The 24,219-nt window shown below is 41.9% G+C and overlaps 1 protein-coding gene across 1 annotated transcript in view; it reads right to left on the bottom strand.

The window, feature by feature from the left end:
* NTN1 (netrin 1) overlaps window positions 1-24,219 on the bottom strand; it is a 357,430-nt gene that overhangs the window by 108,907 nt on the left and 224,304 nt on the right. Inside the window, exon 3 of the mRNA XM_033960487.1 lies at window positions 11,831-12,019. Coding sequence (XP_033816378.1) covers window positions 11,831-12,019 — 189 coding nt within the window. The remainder of the gene's footprint in view (window positions 1-11,830; window positions 12,020-24,219) is intronic.

Raw genomic sequence — 24,219 nt, 5'->3', positions numbered from 1 at the left:
TCGGGGCGAGGAAGGATAGAGGGATTAGGGGCGGAAGGATGCCGTGAATGATCTTGAAAGCCAGGCAGGAGCATTTGAAATGAATTCTGGAAAGTACTGGGAGCCAGTGAAGATTGGTAAGTAGAGGGGAGACGTGGTCATATTTGCGTTTAGCAACTTTAATGAGGATAAAGAAAAGCCCCTGTTAATTATAAAGAGTAAAAGGTATTTCAGATTTCGCTCTTGATCGATGCACGAGCTAGGCAAGCTCTATTTGGTGAATTATACAGGATGCAGAAGAACCGCATTTGAAATTGTAGATCTTTGCAGAATCGTAGCTCTGGGAGCAAGTCTGTGGAAATTCAGAACCTGAGCACCTGGGAGGACTATTCTAAACAGGATATTTTGCCACCTGTGCTGGAGAGGTTAATAACTTGGATAAAAGCTGCATATATCAGTCAAGTAGTTACCTTGATAGCTGAGACACAAGAATGTATGCGAGATTGGTTTTTACCCCATCTCTGTTTTGAGCAGCCAGAGTCTAAAGGTGAGCCCGCAGTTACATAAAGCTTTTTGTAAGGGGCCAGAGAAGGAGATTTATATAATGCGGAATGACTTAGAAAGGTATTTAAAAAAAAAAAAAATCACCAAGACACACTAAAAGCCTGAAGCTCCGTTTGTAATGAAATGGCGAAAATAGTTCATGAATCTTGTGCAACCACTATCGTCTTTAGAATTTTCTCTGTTCAGGTTAGTTAGATGTTTCCTGATAGGTTCTATTAGCATATGGGGCAGGCCAACTCATGAGAGGCTCAGATATTATGGACAGGAATGCTACCACTTGTATCATTCAAAGCAGGCTTGTAATCTCAGGGCAGCTCAGGTATCTAGTTTCTAAGTGTGTGATTTATATTAACTTGATAGCTGTGGGATTGGTGTGCAAGCACCAGCTTAGCAGTTGTCCCCTGTACTCTAGAGCAAGCATAAATGGCTGTTCCCACTTTGTGCTTTCGCATTTCGATTTTGTCTGCGGAACACTGGACCTTTTCCTTTGCTTGTGTTTGCTCATCAATCTAGTCACAATTTCTGCTGTTATCGTATATACTCGACTATAAACCAAGATTTTTGGTCCCCAAAAAAGGGCAAAAATGGGCGGGGCTTGGTTTATCTCTCCACGCCACCCGATGACTGGCATTATTCCTTCAACCCCACCCCTCCTCCTTCAGTAGTACTCATCGCCATCACCATCGCGGATGCCCCCTCCCGACGCGATTTCTTTTCAAAACCCGGACAAAGTGCCGGGTTTTGAAAAGCCGTCCGGATCCCTGGACATGTCCTCAAACGGAGGACATGTCCGGTGAAATCCGGACATCTGGTAACCCTATTGAAGGCTAGAGTCCACATTGTCTGATGCAGCTCATGCCTCAATAAATTGGTTAGTCTATAAGGTGCCACCGGCCTCTGTTGTTTTCCCCTTCTGTATGAACTCAAGAGATTGAGGGCTAGATGCACTATAGCAGGGGTCTCAAAGTCCCTCCTCGAGGGCCGCAATCCGGTCGGGTTTTCAGGATTTCCCCAATGAATATGCATTGAAAGCAGTGCATCCACATAGATCTCATGCATATTCATTGGGGAAATCCTGAAAACCCGACTGGATTGTGGCCCTCGAGGAGGGACTTTGACACCCCTGCCTTAGAGCAAGATTTCCCAAACCTCTCCTGAAGGACCAAATAATGAATATGCATGAAATAAACTGATATTCATGAGAGATCAATATGTAGATTGGTTTATGAAGCCTTAGCTTAGAACTTTCCATTCCAGTGGTGCAGTGTTCTAGTTTACACTCCTTAGAGCAGAGGTGGGCAACTCCGGTCCTTGAGGGCTGGAATCCAGTCGGGTTTTCAGGATTTCACCAATGAATTTGCATGAGATCTATTTGCTTGCACTGCTTTCAATGCATATTCATTAGGGAAATCCTGAAAACCTGACTTGATTCCAGCCCTCGAGGACCGGAGTTGCCCACCCTTGCCTTAAAGCAGGGGTTTCAAAGTCCCTCCTCGAGGGCCGCAATCCGGTCGGGTTTTCAGGATTTCCCCAATGAATATGCATTGAAAGCAGCGCATGCACATGGATCTCATGCATATTCATTGGGGAAATCCTGAAAACCCGACTGGATTGCGGCCCTCGAGGAGGGACTTTGATACCCCTGCATTATAGTCTCCGATCATCTAACAATTGTCGCTAAACCAGTTTGACTAGGGGAGGATCCTTAAAAAATCTGTGAGCGAAACATATTACATTTAGTCCCCCAGATAGTGCTATTGAGAGACTAAACTAAATTAAGTGAAAAGCTAAGTAAAATCTCTTTCCTGATTTTTAAATTAGAGATATAAATCAAATAAAATATATAAAGATGGTTTAAGAAAGACCAGTGACATGGGGGGGGGCGAAGGGGGTGGCCCGCCCCAGGTGCCTTGTTGGTGGGGGCGCCGGCACCCCTCCTTCTCTACACCCCCCGCCTCTTCTCATTCTTCCACTCCACGTGCGTGCCCCCTTTCTCCATACCTCTAGTTGAAGTTTTTGTTTACGGCGGTCAACAAGGCACTCTTCGCGACCCCATCGGCTCTCCTGCTGACGCCACATCCGGGTGCCACGCAGAGGAAGAGACGTCGGAGGGAGAGCCGACGGGATCAAGAGGAGCACGAGGAACCACGAGCAATGACTTCAACTAGAGGTATAGGGGAGGGGAGGGGGCTCACGCAGCAGGCAGGAGCGGGGAATGAGCGGGGGGCAGAGATGAGAGCGGGGGAGGGGCGCCTCTCACCCTCGCTACGCCACTGCAGTGACGAAAGGTCATGTAAAGCTTAGTACTATGAAATGTGGTAGCTGGTGTCACTGAGGTCTTTAAAAAAACATTTGAAAGCTTACTTATTTAAATACCTTACACAATTGGGGTAATACCATCTGATTATATGTTTAAAAATAGGCATGGTTATGGGCGGAGAATAGGCATGGTTGAGTTAGGCACTGTCAAATTAGGTGAGTGATGAGCTGGCCTAATGGAGCGGTGCTTATGTCTACGGTGCCTGGCAACACCTACGTCTGCATAGGTGCCACTAGACGTGATTCTATACGCAGTGCCTTTTTTTGATTGACAGCTATGCCAAGTGGCACCTACAATGTAGGTGTCACTTGAAACCTTTTATAGAATCTGGCCCACAGTGACTCAATCTAGACTATATTGTATGTTCTGAACCAAAATGGTTTATTTGGAGCAGTTAAGTAGCAGGGACAACTATTTACAGGCAAATGCAAAGAAAAATAGGTTCCAACACTCAACAAACTCTGATCAGATTTTTTTAGGGCTGTCCGAGCCTTTTTTTTAGTGCCCTCATCTAGGGCTAGATTCTTAAAACTTTGCGGTATAATCCGACGGGCTACTGTCGTAGCGCTTTCAAAAAGGCGAGTCCTTTTCCAAAAACCTCGCATGCAAATGAGTAGAGAATGACACGCAGGCAGGACTGCTCTGACCGGAACCCTCCTGCGGCCGACTACCTCCTAATTTATGGTACCATTTATAGAATATGGCCCTTGATGTTTAGGTCCCTAAGATCACTGTACACTGAATTATAATAATCGCCAAAGAATTGATATACTGGGACAGACCGAAGGTCCATCAAGCCCAGTATTCTGTTTCCAACTGTGGTCAATCCAGGTCACAAGTACCTGGCAGAAGCCCAAGGAGTAAGACAGATTTTATGCTGATTATCCTAGGAATAAGCAGTGGATTTCCCCAAGCCATCTCAATAATGGCCTATGGACTTTTGTTTTAGGAAATTATTCAAACCAATCACAAAATAACTAAAGAATAGATTAAAACATGTAAGGCTGCAGCATAATGAATGCATCTAAGTGGTACAAAAGCTGACTTTATAGTAGATGAAATATAGGGGCCAAAAGAAACTTGGCAATGTACAGTACAGAGTAAGATCTTAATAGATTCTGCAAATAAGATTGGATTACCTAATTATAGAGGAGCACTTCCTGCTTTAGAAGGATAAAGCAGTGCAGTTGCAGTGTTAGTTCACGTTAAAGGTACTACATAGAAAGACTGAGAAGGATGATCAATGTCCCACATGGCCACTGATTTTCCCAGATTCACTTTTAGTTGATGTGCTTTAAGTCAATGAGCCTCTGTATTCATACATGATGCTATGGGAGACACATCTGGGTTCAGGGATTGAAGCAGGCAACTAGATGTCCAAATAACATGAAAAAAGGAATCCAACAGAACTGCAGTGGGTGTCGAGTAACAGAAAACCAAAGAGAAATACTGCAGAGACGATACACTTGATAACACGTCTTTATTTCAATAAATAAATGTAAAAATATGGTTCACCTATGTGACAAAAGAACAGGGATCTGACACGGTCCATGTTTCGACTAACAAATCTTCCTCAGGGGTCCAATATGTTCCTGAGAGGGCCACACAAACAATCAATGCAGCTCTTCCAGGCACTTACGCTTCACCACAAGTTCCGGTTTATTTGCAATACACCAGGTGAGGTTGCACCATGGAGTGATACAGATGCATTATAACATCCATAGTCTTGTTAGCCATCCCTTTTTAAATAATTCCTAGCATCTTGTTTGCTTTTTTGGCCGCTGACACACATAGGGCGGAAGGTTTCATCGTATTGTCTACAATGACACACAGATCCTTTTCTTGGGCGCTAACACCTAAGTTGGACCCTAGCATCTGGTAACTGTGATTTGGGTCATTTTTCCTAATGTGCATCACTTTGCATTTGTCCACATTAAATTTTATCTGCCACTTGGACATCCAGTCTTCCAATTTCCTAAGGTCCGCCTGCAATTTTTCATAATCCGCATGTGCTTTAACAACTTTGAACAGTTTGGTGTCACCTGCAAATTTAATCACCTCACTCGTCGCTCCAATTTCCAGATCATTTATAAATAAGTTAAATAGCAACGGTCCCAGTACAGACCCCTGCGGCACTCCACTGTTTACTCTCCTCCATTGAAAAAAAAACCATTTAACCCTACCCTCTGTTTTCTATCCGATAACCGATTTCCTAATCCACAATTGAACTTTGCCACCTATCCCATGATTCTTTAATTTTCTCAGGAGCCTCTCATGAGGAACTTTGTCAAATGCTTTCAGAAAATCTAGATAACTACATCAACTAGCTCACCTTTATCCACATGTTTATTCACACCTTCAAAAAAGTCAAGCAAATTGGTGAGGAAAGATATCTCTCGTCTGAACCCATGCTGACTCTGTCTCATTAAATCATGTTTGTCTATGACTTTATTTTTTATAATTGTTTCCACCATTTTGCCCAGTCTGTAATATCCCGGATTTCCCCTGGAACCCTTTGTTTTCTATCCTATATAGATTGTATTTCTTCCCCATTTTCCTTCTGTATCATGCTAGTTTAGTTCAATTTGTCCTATTTGTGATACACCATTTGCTTAAGTTGTTTTAATCTCTTTTTTAATTGTATTGTTACTGGCGTGTTTTTATTTTCTATTCCCGATTATTTTATCTAAAACTCGCTTAGAAGTTGGATAAGCAATAGTATCAAATTTTAATAAAAACTTGAAAACTTGAAACTTTGTAAAAATAGGCATAGCATTGGCTACCCTCCAATCTTCAAGTACTACAGACAATTTTAGGGACAGGTTACAGATCACTAACATCAGGTCAGCAATTTCATGTTTGAGTTCTTTTAGAGATCACTAACAGCAGGTCAGCAATTTCATGTTTGAGTTCTTTTAGTACCCTGGGATGTATAGTATCTGGTTCAGGTGTTTTATCACTTTTTAACTGAGATTTCTTTCAGTTCCTCCACATCATCACCCTTGAAAACCATTTCCAGTTCAGGTAGATCTCTTACATCTTCTTCCGTAAAGACCAAAGGAAAGAAGTCATTCAATCTCTCCGCTATATTATCTTAAAGAGCGCAGAGATAGGGGAGATATGATAGAAGCATTCAAGTACATCACGGGCCGCATTGAAGTGGAGGAAGAAATCTTTTTTCTTAAGGGTCCCACAGCGACAAGAGGGCATCCGCTAAAACTTAAGGGGGAAGATTTCATGGTGACACCAGGAAATACTTCTTCACTGAAAGAGTGATTGATCGATGGAATGGTCTTCCACACCAGGTGATTGAGGCCAGTAGCGTGCTCGATTTCAAGAGATGATGGGACAAACAGATGGGGTTGCTACAGAGTTATGCTTAAAAGATGGATTCTCAAGGGAGGGAGGGTTCTTGAGTGGGCAGACTTGGGCCGCCGGCCCTTTTCTGCAGTCATATTCTATGTTTCTATGGCCTTATCCTCACTGAGTGCTCCTTTGCTCCTTGATCATCCAACGGTCCCACAGATTCTCTCACAGGTTTTCTGCTTCTGATGTACCTAAAAAATTGCTATGAGTTTTTGCCTCTTTTGTAAGTTTCTCTTCATATTCTTTCTTAGCTTTCTTTTTCAATGCTTTGCATCTAATTTGCCAGTGCTAGTGTCTCTTCATTTGGATTCTTTTTCCATTTGTTAAAGGATGTTTTTTTTGACTCAGCCTCTTTCACTTCACCTTTTAACTATGTTGGATCTCATTTTCTCTTCTTTCCACCTTTTCTGATACGTGGAATATATCTGGTCTGGGCTTCCACGATGGTATTTTTAAATAACATCCACACCTGGTTTATAGTCCTAACCTTTGCAACTGATCCTTTTTTATTTATTTATTTATTTATTATTTATTCATTTGCAAAATAAACACAGAAAATATATAAAAAGAAAAAAAAATTCCATATGTACAAATTCAACAATTTTAAGTCAGAAAAATCAGAAGAGGAACACTTACAACAGGATCTCAAAGTCCCTCCTTGAATATGCATTGAAAGCAGTGCATGCACATAGATCTCATGTATATTCATTGGGGAAATCCTGAAAACCCGACTGGATTGCGGCCCTCAAGGAGGGACTTTGAGACCCCTGACTTACAATGTTGTGTAATATATGGCTAAAATGTAAATATTTAAACCTTTCTTAGACCACAATAAGTTCCCTTGAAAGGCAAGATATAGAGAGATAAGGAGTTCTCAAACAATGTAATTTAACAGAGAAAAAGGCTTAACATGATTCAGCCCAGCCTAAATATTGCAGCCATCTCAATCTAGGTAAACTTTTTTGTGTCCAGAAAGCTACGAAGCTACTCCGGCATAAAGTAAACATATTTTGTGTCAGCATATCGGACCAAACACTTACAGAGATAACTTAATAAGAAAGTAGCACCCATTTTTATTGTTTCCTCTCTCATATTTAAAAATAATTTCCTACGTTCCTGAGTAGATTTTGTAACATCAGGAAAATCTAGATTTTTTCTCCCAAAAACAAAGTTTGGGAGAAACGAAAAAAGATTTTCATTACCATATTTAAGTCTTGTTCAAAGACCAATGAAACAATCAGGGTGCCACAGTATTGAATCTCTTCCTGAGAAGTTTCTAAAATTCCAGTAATATCTTTTAAGTCCATTTCCTGAGATTTGTGTGGTTGCTTATCAGTGGTATTTCCGGTCTTTTAGGTAGATAGTAAATCTTATTTATTGGTGGTATCAGTTCCAAGGGAATTTTAAGGCTTTCCATTAGGTATCTCTTGAAAACTTCAGTAGGTGTAGACCAGTGGTCTCAAACACGCGGCCCGGGGGCCACATGCGGCCCGCCAGGTACTATTCTGATGGCCTTGGTATGTTTAGCATTGTCACAAAAGTATAATAAAACAGTTTCTTGATCATATGTCTCTTTAGCTATAAATTACAATATTATTATTAAGACTTAACCAAAAGGAAAGATTTATGAACTATAAAGAGTTTTACCTCATGCAAAATTGTCATTTCTTTAATAAGACTAACTATTTTTTCTGAGACCCTCCAAGTACCTACAAATCCAAAATGTGGCCCTGCAAAGGATTTGAGTTTGAGACCACTGGTGTAGACAAAGCAAGTTTAGGGAAGTTTAGGGAAATTTAGTAATCTTCTGTTGAAATTTTCCAGTTGCTCAATTTTATTCTGTATGAAAAGTCTATCCTTAACCATATTGGCAGAAAGAGCTTGTAATGAAGATATTTCTTTATTTACTTGATCAAATTTTGTAGTTGTTTCTAACTGAATATTTTGTACTAAGTTAGACAAATCATCAAGTTTACTCACAACCTTAGAGGTTTCGTCAGCAGATTTTGTAACAGCGGATTTGAGCCTCTGAAGCACCTTCCATATGCTATTCAAAGTCACTTCTGAGGAGTTGGTTGCCTCCGCTCCTGAATAGGATGTTGACTCGGTGTCCTGGGCTGCGTGGTCTTCCCCTCCACGTGATGGCATCAAGCTACTCGAGGTCTCGGCTATCTCGCGTTCCTCACAGTCCTGCGCTCAATTCGGAGGTAGTCTGGCTGCTGGGGGCGGACAAAGATGTCTCGAATCCCAAGGCTCCGACGCCTCCTTCTGTCGGTGCTACAGCGGGTAAACTTCCCCCACCACTGGTGACCGGTGAGCTTGTGAGAAACCGGTCCATCTGCAATTGCCCGGGCCTGGAGGGGTCTGCCCGAAGAATGCCCTTGCGTTTGCTGTGGGGCATATCAGTAAGTAAATCCGGAAAGCGGAAAATACAAGAAAAGGCGGAGCTCCAGCTCTCACAGCTTTCATGCCGCCGCCATCTTGCCTCTCGTGGTTTTCCTTTGCAATTGATCCTTTTAGCTTCTTTTCAACCATTTTCCTCATTTTATCAGTAGCCCTTTTGAAAATTAAATGCCTCTAGAGAAGATTTCTTTTGCGACGTCACTCTCAATATCAGCTCAAATTCGATCACGTTATGATCACGGTTTCCCAGCGGATATTTCACTTTAAATTTCATACAAGGGGAAACAAACTTCAGAAAGGTAAAACCATTAGCACCTGCTTCAGTGAACTAAAATTCTCTTGTCTTTAGCTGTGGTGTGAAGCTGTTTGTCCTGGGATTAAATGTTCTCCTGTGGTTTTTCTTTTTTTCTTTTTTTTGGAAGGGGGGTGTTTATTTCTTAAGGTTTGGGATCTCAATAGCCCTATCTGTGTGTGGAGATATATATCTCTGTTATTTGTCTAAGAAATGCCCTTTGTCCCCCACATACTAACCTTTTTGAATGCAGACCACTGTTTGCTGGTATGCACACCTGTGAGAAGGGTAGGGGTGGGGGTGGGATATGGGTGGGGAAAGGAAGATGGAAGCTTAGAAGCTTTTTTTATTTTGTGTTAAATCAACGACTCCCATTTGATGATCTGACTAAACCTAGAAATCTGTTCACACCTTTATCCTTCTTTGACTGAATTTTCCTGTATATACTTGTGTGTGTTTCTTCATACATCTGTCCCACAACATACACACACTTCTAAATCAGGTCTTAAAAGTCTGATTGAGAGGACAAGGGATGGCAGGCAGGAGAAAAAGGCTAGAGCTGAAGATACTCTGCTACTACTTATAATTTCTATAGCGCTGCTAGATGTACATTAAAACATTCAAGAGACAGTCCCTGCTCAGTAGAGCTTACAATCTAATCAAACAGGTAAACAGGACAAGTAGGGGGCTAGGGAGTTTCTCAGGCATGGGAGCTTTACAAGTGAGTGGAGGTTAGGATTTAAAAGCAATCTTGGAAAAGTGGGCTTTTAGCCTGGATTTGAACACTGCCAAGGACGGAGCCTTGACGTACTGACTCAGGCAGTCTGTTCCAGGTGTATGAAAGTAGGTAAAGAGGAAAAAAAGGGTTGAAAGGAGAAGAAAGGACAATTCACACATCTCTTCTGGGGTAAAGGAGGAAGGGGGAGGGAAACAATGTATTTTGGAGGCCGGTCACCTGAAGCCAGGCACCCTAGTGAAACTATGTAAGTCTTAGTTTGAGAGACAGAGAAAGTACCTTCATATAATGTGTACAGCGTTGCATTCTATTGACGGTTTTTTAAGCTATGTATTAAAAAATTTAATACGTATTGATATTTATTATTTTTACAGATTTTGTCACTTGCCTATCTCTCCCTTATAAAACCCCCACTTTCATTCAAAGACTCTTGACTCCTTACACCCCAGCAAGAATACTTAGATCAAATGACCATCATTTATTAACTGTTCCCTCTCTCAAAAACATTAACACATGTCGACAATTTATCTTCTCCGTCACAGCGTCCCAAACATGGAATTCCCTCCCTATTTATTTAAGGGAAGAACGCCTTCTTGAGCAAGTTAAAATGCTTTCTTTTTAAAGATGCATTTGACTGTTAGTAAGCTAGATTAGGATCCTTTAACGAATTTTATGTTCTGACTTATTTCAAGTCTACCGCTTTTACCCTCCCTGTATGTTTTTTACTATCAACAATTGTATTTCTTTCCCCTTTTTTCCCCTTTTGTTTGGTATGTTCTACAAAGTAACATAGTAGATGACGGCAGATAAAGACTCGAATGGTCCATCCAGTCTGCCCAACCTGATTCAATCTATGTTTTTTGATTATGGGCCTCATAGCCTGCATCATTCCAGTGCTTAGCTTTAGGACAGGTGTGTCAAAGTCCCTCCTCAAGGGCCGCAATCCAGTCGGGTCCCCAGGATCTCCCCAATGAATATGTATGAGCTATTTGCATGTACTGCTTTCATTGTATGCCAATAGATCTCATGCATATTCATTGGGGAAATCATGGACACCCGACTGGACTGTGGCCCTCGAGGAGGGACTCCGACACCCCTGCTTTAGGAGATGCATAGAGAATTACCCCAATTATTCATACTGCATATATGTAGATGGTAGGCGAGCACATGGATGGAGCATACAGATATGCACATACTTAATGAAATACTATGACAGTGTTCTCTCTGGTTAGTCCAAATTGTTTATTCTGTCCCCCTGAAATGTGTAATTTTTGTACATCGCTTAGAACTTTGAATAAGCAATTAATTAAATTTTTAATAAACTTAAACTTGAAACTTACATATGTCCAGTAGTGCTAGTGAAGGAGTGACCTGGTGTTTAGAGCAGATGCCTCAGCACCCTGAGTTTGTGATTGGCCAGCCCAGTCGGTGTTGCAGGGGTTTGGTTAGTGAATTGCGTCCCTGCCTGCTTTGCATGCCATTGCCCTCATTTGCATGCGCGGATCGGAGGGTGGTGAGCACAGTGGTAAGTGAATTGGGCCGGAGGGAAATCAGGGTGCAAAGGGGTCGCAAACCAATCGGTACACGATCGGTTTGCTTTGAGAATCTAGCCCCTAGTCCATGGTACCTACCAGAAAGTAGGCATGGCTATGGACAGACTGTGGGCATGTTTTGTGTGTAGGTGCCTAACTTAGGTGCCAGAATGTATGCCAAGAAAACCCTAGCATAAATAGGGTGGGCCTAAGGTTCAGACGCCTACCAGCGCCTAAATCCACTTTAAGAACCGCTAGGCGCAATTCTATAAATGATGCCTAGTTTAAGATTGACATGTGCTGTGCACCATGTTCCACGGTGACTATGTTTTGGGTGCTGTTTACAGAATCGGGGCCTTGGATCATATAAAAAGTGATTCTAAGCGCGCCCAGCTAGCTATGTAGCTATAACACTGCATATTGACTGTACTCATGCTGCCAAAGACCTGAATATTTAGTGTCGGTGTCCAGACAGGGCTTGGCACTGAATATTTAGGCGTAATTTAACCAGCAGGAGTCAGTGTTTAAAGAAACGCTGACTTCTACCGGATGAATATAGACCAATCGGACTGTATGGAACAGGAAACCAAGGGACTCTGGTGTGGCCCTCTAGACCGTGACGGGTCCTTCTTACATACCTTTACACGCCTTCCTGTGGGTGATCTGCTTGGTCATGTCCCGGTAATATCCCTCTTTGCAGTAATGGCAATGTCGACCAGCTGTGTTGTGCCGACAGTTGAGGCATACTCCTCCGCTTTTACGCCCCGACAGCTTGTAGAGTTCCATGTTGAAGCGGCACCTTCGGGCATGCAGGTTACAGTTGCATGCTGGGGACAGAGAAGAATCAAGCTGTTAGTGGCACAGAATTGAAAAGAACAGATGCTTATAATCTGCTACAGTGCTAATGTACTGGGCCTAAGGGAAGATGAGCTAACAACCCAGATATGTTTCAGGAAGTACTGAGAGTGCCATTTAAGTAACACAAAGGCCTGGATGCACTAAGGATACTGACTGGATTGCTGTTGGCCGATTCTCCAGGAGCTATCGATGCGCTATCAAGTTTGCATGCAAATGATTTGCATGGAAACCCCACAGCATGCAAACCCGACAGATCAATCACTCTGAGCAATTGACACATGTGCAGAACCCTAACAGCAGTGACAGGGGAAGCAGCCTCCTGTCACTGCTGTTAGGGCTTCTTCTTTTTTTAATGGCACAGATGTTGTGCGTGTGTTACACACGCACATACTGCCCCATTTAAAAAAAAAAAGAAAAAAGCCCCCCTGCACTGTTGGGTCTCCCCAACAACCCTCCCTCCCTATGGCAGTGAAAATGGCAGGAGAGATGCCCACTCCCTCCTGCCACCAGATGCCTCCCACCCCCGAACCTTCCCTATACCTTTTTTAAAAGTTGGAAGCAGGAAGCATGCTCTGAGGCTCCTGCTTCACACCCGCCAGTCCTAAATGATGGACCTTCCCCTCCCTGGTGCATCATGTGACGGGCCAAAGGCTAAAGGCCCTGGTGCACAGGGACGGGCCAAAAGCCCTGACTGATTCAGTCACCTAAGGCCAGGGGCCTTAGGCATCTGAGTCAATCAGGCCTTAGGCACCTCCCTCTGTATCCAGGATACTTAGGGAGGAGCCTAAAGCCCTGATTGGCTTGACTCTTGGAAGGGGCTTTAGTCAATTGAACCAATCAGGGCCTTTGGCCCCTCTCTGTGCATCACATGATGCACCAGGGAGAAACATAGAAACATAGAAAATGACGGCAGAAAAGGGCCATGGCCCATCCAGTCTGCCCACATTAATGACCCACCCCCTAAATACACCCATGAAGTGATCCCACATACCAATCCCATCTTTTCTTAAAGTCTGGCATGCTGCTGGCCTCAATTACCTCTTGTGAAAGATTATTCCAGCGATCAACCACCCTTTCGGGAGGGGGAGGTTCGGGGTGGGGGGGGACAGTGGCTTAGGTTGCCTGGCAAGGGGGGGACACGACATGGTGCATGGGTGTTCTGCATGGCAGGAGGGAGTGGGCATCCCTCCTGCCAATTTTCTCTCATGCCGTGTTTGTCGGGGGTCGTTGGGGAGGCCATCATCGGTGGTGGGGGACTTTTTTCGGTTTTTATGGAACAGATATTTTGCGTATGTAATACACGCAAAATATCTGTGCCATTGAAAAAAACTCAAGCAGACCTGTCGGTTTGTCCGATCACTAAAACCCCTTTTTGGGGGGGGAATAGCCAAGCGATGTTAGTGCATTAATCGCTTGGCTACTTTGCATGGGGTTTTAGCTAATTTGCATGGCAGATCGGAAATTGGGCGATCGAGGGGAAAAACGCGCGGTGGGCCATTTTGTGAATCGGGTCAGTACAAACTATTGGGCTAGCTGCACTACAGTCAGCGATCGTCACTAAATCTGTTTTCACAGTTTTAGCGACAAAGAGCCTTATCTATTATTTTTTATTAGCCATGTGCTTTGCCATAGTAACAACATGCAATGACATAGGATACTGTTGACATATCCCATATTGTTTCAAATGACATCCCATCCCTAGTAATTTTATAAAGGATTTTCCATTTGTAAAGCTTAGTTTAGACATTAAGAGGTCCTTTATAGAACTGCATCACAGTATGTCCCAACAAAATGACTCATATTTATATACTTGGTACCCACAAAAGCACTCCTTGATTTTAAATAGTTACAAAATCAAAACTTATTGGAATATGTTTATAAATAAAATGACATCAAATACAAGTCCTATAAAGCACGGTTAGCAAGATCTTACACAATCACTTGCATTTTCACCCTTATAACTTGCAATTGGTGCAGAAGTTAACAACCTTCAGACATTGCAATGCGACAAAATGACCAGATGTTCCTCAAGTGGCCCCAGAGATCACCGGACATTACTATTTGTGACTTTTTCCTTTGGGAGTACGTGAAAGACAGAGTGTACGTACCCCCACTGCCTACAACTATGGATGATCTGCAGGAACGCATTACTGAAGCTATAAACGTGATCATGCTGGATATGCTTCAGAGTCTGGTTCGAGCTCGATTATCGCATCGATGTTTGCACATCGAGTGTATGTAACCAACAGATACCATATGAAACTTTATGAGTTGATTAAACTGTAGCCTCAAAGGTGACAGAATATTCCAATAAATTTTGGTTTTGTATCCATTTAAAATCAAGGAGTGTTTTTTGTGGGCACTCTGTATATATCACGTGTAAGAATTTCCAGGAGCTTAGTTTGGGCGAAGCAGGGTGGATTGTAATGTAAGCACATACATTTACAATTAAGTACACTTGCATTTGTGTACTATTTATTGGTGCTGGATCTGGGACCCTATTTCTTAATGGCACATAGGCACCCATCTTGTCTTTATAAAACAGGTGCCATTTGGATTTCACGCAAGCGTTGCTAGTTATAAAATCAGGTCCATACCTTACCCTGGCCCCCTATCCATGCCCTCTCCTTTTACTTTATCTCTGTCCTACCAGTGAACTGCAGTTCATTTCTAATTCTATTGAGTAGTATGTAAACCACTCTGATTGTACTGCAGAAAAATGATATACTAAGACGCTAAAACCACTATTGCAGTAAAAGGAGCCCTAGTCTACTCACTCAATGCGCAGTAACGAACCTGCTTTTAAGAAGCGTCATCCCACCTCCTTTGTTTTCTCCTTGCCCTCTTACTTCCCATTTTTACTTATTTTAGCTCAATGTATTTTGCACTTTCCTTACCCCTGATCCTTCTGTTTCTGTATGTTTATATCTTGTCTATTTAACGTATATTTTTTATAGGTCGTTGCAGTTGAAGCAGGCCATTCAGAGTGGGTTCTCTGAATGGAAAAATTTTAAAACTTATTATAGCTTGCAAATCCTTTGCTATCCGACAGATCTAGTAGGCCGCTCAGTGGTACAAATTAATTTCAGAATTTTTGAATAAGAAGCCAAAAAATAGTCTTAGAGACATTTGGAGCATCGAGATAAAACAGTACATTTCTACATCTCGATGGCCACAAATTTGGTCTTGGAGGTTAAGATGTACAGCGTCAGCATCTATGAGACAAACGTGGTTATTTTTGTTGCATAGGATTTTTTGGACCCCAGTTTGATTACAAAAACTTGATAATTCAAAATCTAATAGATGCTGGCATTGTATATTAATATAGGGACATTGGATCATCTGTTATATTTCTGTCCAATGATATTTAATTTTTGGAGATCAATTTGGGGACAAATTAATCTTACATTAGAATCATCTATTCCTTTATCATATGAAGCCATAATTTGTGGTACGTTGTTACAGGTAAAGCCTGTGTTGGATAAATACAAAAGCCGTCTTTTATTGATCCTGACAGCAATAGCTGTCCAAATGATCACGAGAAACTGGAAATCTCATGACAGACTTAATTACACATTTTGGTGGACAAGTGTATGTAACACATATAAATACGAAAGAATGAATGCGGAATGTTTGGGTTTTAGTAATGCATTTAATAAAATATGGAGCCCATTGACTGCACTTGTTAATACACAGTAATGATAAGGTGCTTAGATTGCCTTACACATCCAGGGTGGGGGGAGGGGAGGGAGGAGTATTTTGAGGAGTTAAATATTTGAGTATAATGTTATATAAATAATATGATTATCAACCTGCTCTACTCTTTTTTTTCCACAAAAAGGACCAGAAATCTTTCTGTAAAACACCCTCTTTAACTCTTTTGTAATCCGCCTTGAACCGCAAGGTAATGGCGGAATAGAAATCCCTAATGTAATGTAATGTAAAGTATTCATAATTGAGAGGTGGGTGGGGGAAATGGTTGTTTTCTTTTCTATCTGTGTATTATGGTGCATTTTATGTAATCTTTTAATGTCATATTATTTGTAATGCACTGCTAAAGTTTGGAAAATTAATAAAGAATTAAAAAAAAAAAAAAAAAGAATTATTGCCCCTTTTTCTTTATTTTTTCATCTCTTTTAAATTTTTAGTGTTGTAAACCGTCTAGGTACATGTTGATAGACGGTATATCAAGAACAGAATAAACCTGGGAACTTGGATTAATTAATTTGTTTCTTTGCAGCTTCAACTGAGTTACATTCAGGTACAAAAGGTATAGAAAGGGAAATAAACACAGCATAAGACAAAAAGAATAAACCCACCCAAACTGTTTTCATATGATTCAGAGCATTTCAAATAGGTATATTACATTCTTTTTTTTCTTTTTACTATGCTACAAACAATGCCAGGAAAATTCATTTTATTAGGGACATGTTTGCATCCGATGGCACCTTCCGTTTAGATTTTTATCTTGATCTACAATCAGACATTATTTAGTTTTCCCAGATTTTTTTTGCAGGGAAATCACTATGAAAAGGCCCTGACAAGCAATGTAGCAGGTTTCTTCCTGGTTCACTTTGCACTGATCACTTGCCCAGTCATTCGGAGCATGAAAGAATGATTCTCAGCTTCTTTCCAGAATGTGTATTTTGTCACATGAGGAGTAACTCTATAATGTTTGCGTGAATGGTTACACGTCAATTATGTGGCTAATTCATTACAGCAGTGTATTTTACATGTAGGTGTACACATAAGTGGAAACTGGACAGATTGTAGGCACAACTCAAAATTACACGCATAATTTATAATCTACGGTAGGTTACGTATAGATCTCCTGCATATAGGTGCTCACATCTATTTAATTATTTATTATTGTGGTATTATATTCCATCCTCCCATAGGTGTCATAAGTGCTCATGTCTAACCAGAGGCGTACGAAGGGGGGGCAAGGGGGTGGACCACCCTGGGTGCACGCCCCAAAGGGGTGCACAGCCAGCCACCCTCCCTATTCTGCCGCTGATGCTTTCCTTAACCAGCAGCAGTGGCAGTAAACTTTAAATGAGGAGTGTTCGCGGTCCAGTTAGTACTCCTTCCAGTAGGTGTTTAGCTTCTGGCCAGCTCTCCTACTGCAGTGGTTTTTCCGTTCAAAGCCGTGGGCGTTGACTCCTCATGCAATCCGCAGCTGTGTCGGAAGCATTCCTCTGACGTCATGACATCAGAGAGAAGGATTCTGATGCAGCCATGGATCGCATGAGGTATCGACGCCCACAGCTTTGAATGGAAAACCGGCTGCAGCAAGGAACCAGCCAGAAATGCTGCTGCTGCACAAGGAAAGGGGGGGGAGAGAAATGCTGCTGCTGCTGCTGCTGCAGCACCCAATTGGGGAGAGAGAGGGAAGGAGGGAGAAGGAAGACAAGGGAGAGGAACAAGAGATGCCAAGTCCATGGGAGGGAAGGAAAGGAAAGAAGGAAAGGAGATACCAGACCATGGAGGGGGAGGGAGAGATGCTTTTGCAGGGGTGCCCACACTTTTTTGGCTTGCGAGCTACTTTTAAAATGATCACGTCAAAATGATCTACCAACAATAAAATTTTTAAAAACACAAAGCACACTGTACGCAGAGAAAATATTAATTATCATTTGTATTCAGGGTTTTTTTCAGAGGTCAAGGCAGATGACTTTAAAATATGCAATAGTTTTCTTTTCTTTTCCTTTGTTGTGCTGTTGCTCTGCTGCACCTGTCCCATCCTGGTAGCTCTTTCTGGAGAGTGTATATTTTTTCTTGTAGTTCTAGTCACAGAGAAAGGTAGGGGAGGGTCTTTGGGGTGGGCAGACTAGATGGGCCATGGCCCTTATCTGCCGTCTATTTCTATGTTTCTATTGATTTCTTATATTTGAGCTTATGGTATCATTGTTGCTCCTGTTACCCTGTTGTACCCTTTCTAATAAAAATGATTGCAAAAAAAAAAAAGAAGAAGTTATTTGTTAACATTATTCATACGGTATTCTCCTGTGCTGTACAGACCAGCACAGGAGTTCTGAGCATCAGTTTGTAAGGTTCCAGAGCATCTGTCCAATCAGTAGCTAGTTATGGGGTAGAAAATAAAATTGTGCATCTGATGTGAATACCTACAAAAGTAGGGGGGAGCAATGAAAGTGATTTAACCAAACCTTCAAGAAATTGAATCCAGGGGTTCTCAACCCAGTCCCCAGCCAGTGTGGGTTTCAATATATCCACACTGAAGATATATGAGAAAGATTTGCATGCAATGAAGGCAGAACATATATATTCACATCATGCAAATTCATTGTGGATATTCTGAAAACCGCTCTGGCTGGGTTGAAAAGCCCTGATCTAAACTATCCCCCTTTCACTAAGGTTCAGTATAGTTTTAAGGAGGAGGAGATGATTGTAAATTAACTCATTTCCCAGACATGCCACAGCACTTAAATGTGTCCTTATCAACCTGATCAAGTCATGTCTTGAAACACGATGCCACCAGGAAACTTGGACAGAAGTGAAATTTTTTTTTCTCCTAGATACTTTCCAATATTTCGGACTGTTTTTTATAAAGTTGTGTGGTTGCATACTGTATTAGTCCCCTTTGAAGGTAATAAATAGAAATAAAGCAAAAGAAAGGAAAATAAAGTACGGTAATACTTTTTTATTGTTAGGTGCCATCGACTCATGTTCATGTCCTAGCGGCTTGATAAACGTCATCAAGTTTTCATGAAGGAATACAGAAGTAGCTTGATGGGCCTTTCTTCTGCGCAGTACAAATTCGGTGTTATAGCCATTGTCACATCAAACGCGATCCTCCGCTTCCAACACTGCCCACCTGCTACTGCTCAGATGGGTGGTATGTCGTTAGTCTGAAACCTGTCCGCCTTGGGAGGCCCTGCTGGTAGTGAAGCTACCGACGGCATAGCTTTCAGCTTCTCAGCTTCAGCCCCAGTACTATGACTGAAGACTTTTTCTTTTATTAGACTACCTTAATGCATTTTTGACAGGATGTCGAAGGCAGAACTTTCTTCTTCAGGTCATGTATAAACACAAGAAGACAATCTCCTTGATATCCAAGTGCTATTTAATTGACCACTTAAATAGTGCGCAGCCGGCTAACTGCAAATATTCAGCAGGAGATAGCCAGTTATCTCTACAAAATATTCATGGTTAGCATAATTCTACGTGGCTATATCACGTGATATAGCTGATTAGCACCGTTTAGTGGTTAAAATAGACCACATGAATAGCAGACCTATCTTTAACTGCTAGGAACTTAACCGGTTAGTGCTGAATATCAGTTGGTATAGAACGGTATAGAAAATTGAATAAATAAATAATTTCAGGCATTCAAAAATGAAACCAGAAATTTCAATGTCAATTGCTGGATATAGCACAGCACTAAATTTCCAGATTACATTACATTAGGGATTTCTTTTCCGCCATTACCCTGCAGTTCAAGGCGGATTACAAAAGAATTATCAAGGATGTATTACAACAAGAACTTACCAAAAAAAAAAGAAAATTGGTCATTTTTAAAGATAGTAAGAAATGAGTATGGTTATTTGTTTGGGGTAGTTGGCTTTAGTGAGAGGTGGTGTTTGAAACTTGCGGTGTTATTTCTTTTTTCAGGGCTTTCTTGAAGAGTATGGTCTTTATTTCTTTTCTAAAAGTCTTGTAGTCGAGGGATGCCGTCAGTAGATTGGCGATTTGGTTGTCTAGTTTGGCTGCTTGAGTGGCCAGGAGGCCATCATATAGTTTTTTCCGTTTGACCTCCTTAAATGGGGGGTATGAGAATGGGGTGTGAGTTTTCCTATGTCTGGTTGAGGTGTTGTGGATGAGACGGTTATTCAGGTACTTTGGACTGTCTCTGTATAAAGTCTTAAATAGTAGACAGTAGAATTTAAATTGTATTCTTGCTGGGATTGGAAGCCAGTGCGATTGGAGATATGCTTCTGTAATGTGATCATGTTTCTTTAATGAGTAGATGAGTCTTAGTGCTGTGTTTTGGATAGTTTGTAGTTGTTTTGTTATGGGTTGTAGGGCAAGGGAGATAGAGGATGTTACAGTAGTCAAGTAGGCCTAATATTAGTGAACTATGAGCTGGAATTGTGTTTTCTCGAAGAATTTCCAAACTTGTCTTATGTTTCTCATGACTGAGAATGATTTTTGTATTGTTTTATTGATCTGCGGTTGCATGGTGCAGCATCTGTCGATTGTTATTCCTAGTAGTTTTAGTTCCAATATCAGTTTCAAATATCAGATTCAGTTCCAATATCAAAATACATAAAAGTGAAACATGATAAGTTATCAGGGGACCCACAGCAGACTCTCTTTGTCAGAGACACTTTGGGCTCCTTTTACGAAGGCGCGTTAGGGCCTTAACGTGCGGAATAACGCGCGCTAAAATTCCCCGTGCGCTAGCCGCTACCGCCTCCTCTTGAGCAGGCGGTAGTTTTTCGGCTAGCGCACGCTATAGCGCACACTAATCCGGTGCGTGCGCTAAAAACACTAGCGCACCTTCGTAAAAGGAGCCCTTTGCTGTTGTTACGTCAGAGCATGAAACAGAAATTGGAAACAAAAGTAGACAATCTTTACTCCATCCCAAATAATTATGTAGTAAGAACAGTTTAAATTGTAGCTTGTTGACCAAGCGAGGACCAACATAAATAAATTGAAATTTCTTTCGAAATGCAACAATCGAGAGATCGCAGTGATAAAAACCCTGCATTGCATTAAGTTTCAAGTTTATTACAAATTTGTTTAATCGCTTAGTCAAAATTCTAAGTGATGTACAAATCAACAAAATTACAAAATTTTAGGGGGAAACGGAACTAACCTAACAAAAACATATTGAAACAAAAGGAGAGGATGGGAAGAGAAATATAAGTTGTTGATAGTAAGTAAGACACGTATGGGAAAAAAACAATAGGAAGGGAGAAAGCAATGTGCTTCAAAAAAGTTATGAAATAGAATTCAATTGAGGCTCCTAGTCAGGCTTTCTAGCTATCAAATAAGTCTTTAAACCAGGGGTGTCCAACCTTTTGGCTTCCCTGGTCCGCATTGGCAGGAAAAAATGTTTCTGGGACCGCACAAACGCGCAAGACAGAGGAGGGAGCCAGCAAGACGGTAAACACCCGGGGGCAGCAGAGGAAAACACTGCATTGCCCTCGACCGGGGCCGCACAAATACTTCACAGGGCCGCATGCGGCCCTCGGGCCACAGATTGGACACCCCTGCTTTAAACCATATATCAGGGTTTCCCCAGACATGTCCTCCTTTTGGTGCTCCCGCCGGGCATCTGGGTGGCTTTTTCAATAGCCATCTTTTGTCCAGTTCTCAATATTTCGTGGGGAGCTGCAGCAGCAGCGGCAGAAAGAAATCATCCTGTCTGGACTCGGAGTTCCAAACCCGATGCTGCAGCAGTCAGTGGCGCCAGTTATCACAGACGTACAGGACGCACCAGTAGAGGTCAGCTGCGGTCATGCCGGTCTCCTGATCCACTGGTGTGTGCTGTGCAGCAAGAAGAACCTCCTCTTTCCTCTGACCTCATGCACTGGATGTGGCCTGCAGCTGTCAAAGCCCGAGGATAGGAGGAAAGAAGAGGCCAGCAGGGACCCGGAAGGGATTTTGGGATTTGCTGAACTGACGGTGTACCAACATTCTGCTGCCTAAATTAGTCTAACTATAATCTGCCTGTTCTACTGCCTACCCTACTCTAGCAATGGAGCATTTTCCTGTCTTCCTGTTTGCTACACCAAAAGTTGGATACAAAGAAGCCGTCTGTCACCAAAGGATTGATAGAGCTTAAGCAAATAAGCAAGAACCAGCTCTTCACACCTGCTTAATGTTTTCAATAGCAGGAGCTGGATGCATTGCACAGGACTCAGGCACATCCCTCCCCCCCTCCCCCAACGCACAAGTCCCCATTAAAATCCTGTGTGCCACTGTAGTGCTGGTAAATTTTCCAATTTCTAAATGACAAGCGATGCTCAAAAAACTTCACATGACCGGTGATAACGAGAAATTGGAAACATTGGGACTGTTTGAATTTTTCATTCTGGTGGGAAAACTACATGTCAGTATTATAGGTTTGAAAGAGAGATGTCAGAAAAATCTGGGGAGTTTCGAAAATTTAAAGAAACATATGTTAATTTTCTTTAAACCTACTCGCATAAAATGTACTCTTTTGGACTTGGTTTCTGTTCAAGATCCTTTTATACACATACAGGAGGTAGGTGGGGGGGGCTTATTTTGGGGGCTCGGTCTTAAATTATTTATGTATAGTTTCTTGGTATTTTCTGAACATATTTCTAATTTATGTAAGTTTTCTTACACTGTGTATCAGCTATATTTTGCTATATAAAATTAATAAACAATTTTTTAAAAACTAAAAATGAAAACTTCACATGCAAATGAGGTTCATGGAAATTCCAATGGATCAGTCATTGGAGAAAGCGACTGACCCATGTGCAGAATAGTTCACGGAATGAGGCATAATTGTGCGCATGTATCAGGAAAACCTGTCATAGGCACAGATGAGTGTCAATCGACATCACTGAGGGAGGGGAGTGGTGGAGAACTCCCAACAAGCCATGCAAATGGGAAAACGCAAGATATATATGCTTTTTTCCTACACTGCTTTGGTGGATCATATACAGTCGGCAACCCCAGACCTGTGAGTGCGCATGAGACACATTTTTAACACATGTGTATATTATATGGTGCCCCCCCAACCCTATAAAAGTATGAATGTATCCCATATTTTTAAAAAAAACTTCCATCTCTCATGCAATCGGCAGCCACAGACCTGCTGCTACATTTTTAGCAAACGTGCATGAGACATGCCTTTAACACATTCACCTGAGAGGTGCTTGTGTATATTGTGTTCAATGCTACTGGCACCTACCTCCAAACCTGCCAGTAATTTTTGGAGCATTAAAGGTCGGCGCTTCATTTTGTGCAACACCCAGCAATGTCCGGGCATCGTCCGGAGTGCTCATTTTAATGACCTCGTTGTACAACATTTCCATACGGGCACAGAAAAGACCAGTTAGAACTGGTTTAGCGTTGAATGTTAAAGGCACGGTAAGTTTTGAACATCAGTCCCTCAGAGAAAGAAGAGAGAGAGAGAGAGGAGGAAAGAACCTTTACGAAGGCAGGAACCAACTGCTCTTCCCTTGGGAGTCTTAGAAGGCCAGATGCCCTCATGGGTTTTTCTCATTTTGCATCTGTGAATCATGCTTAATACACTGATCCTTCTATAGTAAGGAAAATGGCTGGGGCAAGTTTTTATTCTTCAAAGTTAGAAATATCTTACCAGTAGTAATAAAAGCAAAAAGTAACAAAAAGCATCAGAAAAGGAGTGTGGTTTACCTAGGGTTCCCAGATTTTACGACTGTAAAATCCGGACACCCTAGACCCACCCCACCCCAATATCTGGGTTCTTCTCTGGGAAGTCAGCTCCCTTCGACTTCCCTGCCTTTTTCCCCAGAGGGATGAAAGAACCCTGATTTTCTGTTCTTTTCTAGTGTTTTTATTGCAATACTTGGACATTTGGATTAACACATCTTTGGTTTTATCATTCAACACCAAGACACAGGCCTTCTTGTGCCGAAACACAATCGTGTCGAGTCTGTTTTATAATAAAAAGGATTTGAGCACCATCTGGACTCCTTCGTTGTTGTTTTTGTGCCCCCTTACTGTTGTGAAGACAATTTCTCCTGTTTGTCTTTTGTAGAGAGAACGAGAGAGTGGGCACTCTCTAAAGTTAAAAAGGGATAGATTCCGTACAAACCTAAGGAAGTTCTTCTTTACTCAGAGAGTGGTAGAAAACTGGCATGCTCTTCCGGAGGCTGTTATAGGGGAAAACACCCTCCAGGCATTCAAGACAAAGTTAGACAAGTTCCTGCTGAACCAGAACGTACGCAAGTAAGACTAGTCTCAGGGCACTGGTCTTTGACCTGGGGGCCGCCGCATGAGTGGACTGCTGGGCATGATGGACCACTAGTCTGACCCAGCAGCGGCAATTCTTATGTTGAATATAATTGTCATTATATTGAGAGAGGGACAGAGGTCTGAAAGTTAATTGAATGAAAACCTTAAAATTCACCTAAGCTGCTCCATATAGTTTATCTGCCTTGGACAGGGGGACATAGGGGAATGCCTA

This window comes from Geotrypetes seraphini, chromosome 10 (genome assembly GCF_902459505.1).
Source record: "Geotrypetes seraphini chromosome 10, aGeoSer1.1, whole genome shotgun sequence".
Lineage (NCBI taxonomy): Eukaryota > Metazoa > Chordata > Amphibia > Gymnophiona > Dermophiidae > Geotrypetes > Geotrypetes seraphini.
Note: the sequence above shows the minus strand (reverse complement) of the source record. Positions and strands in the feature narration are given on the sequence as shown.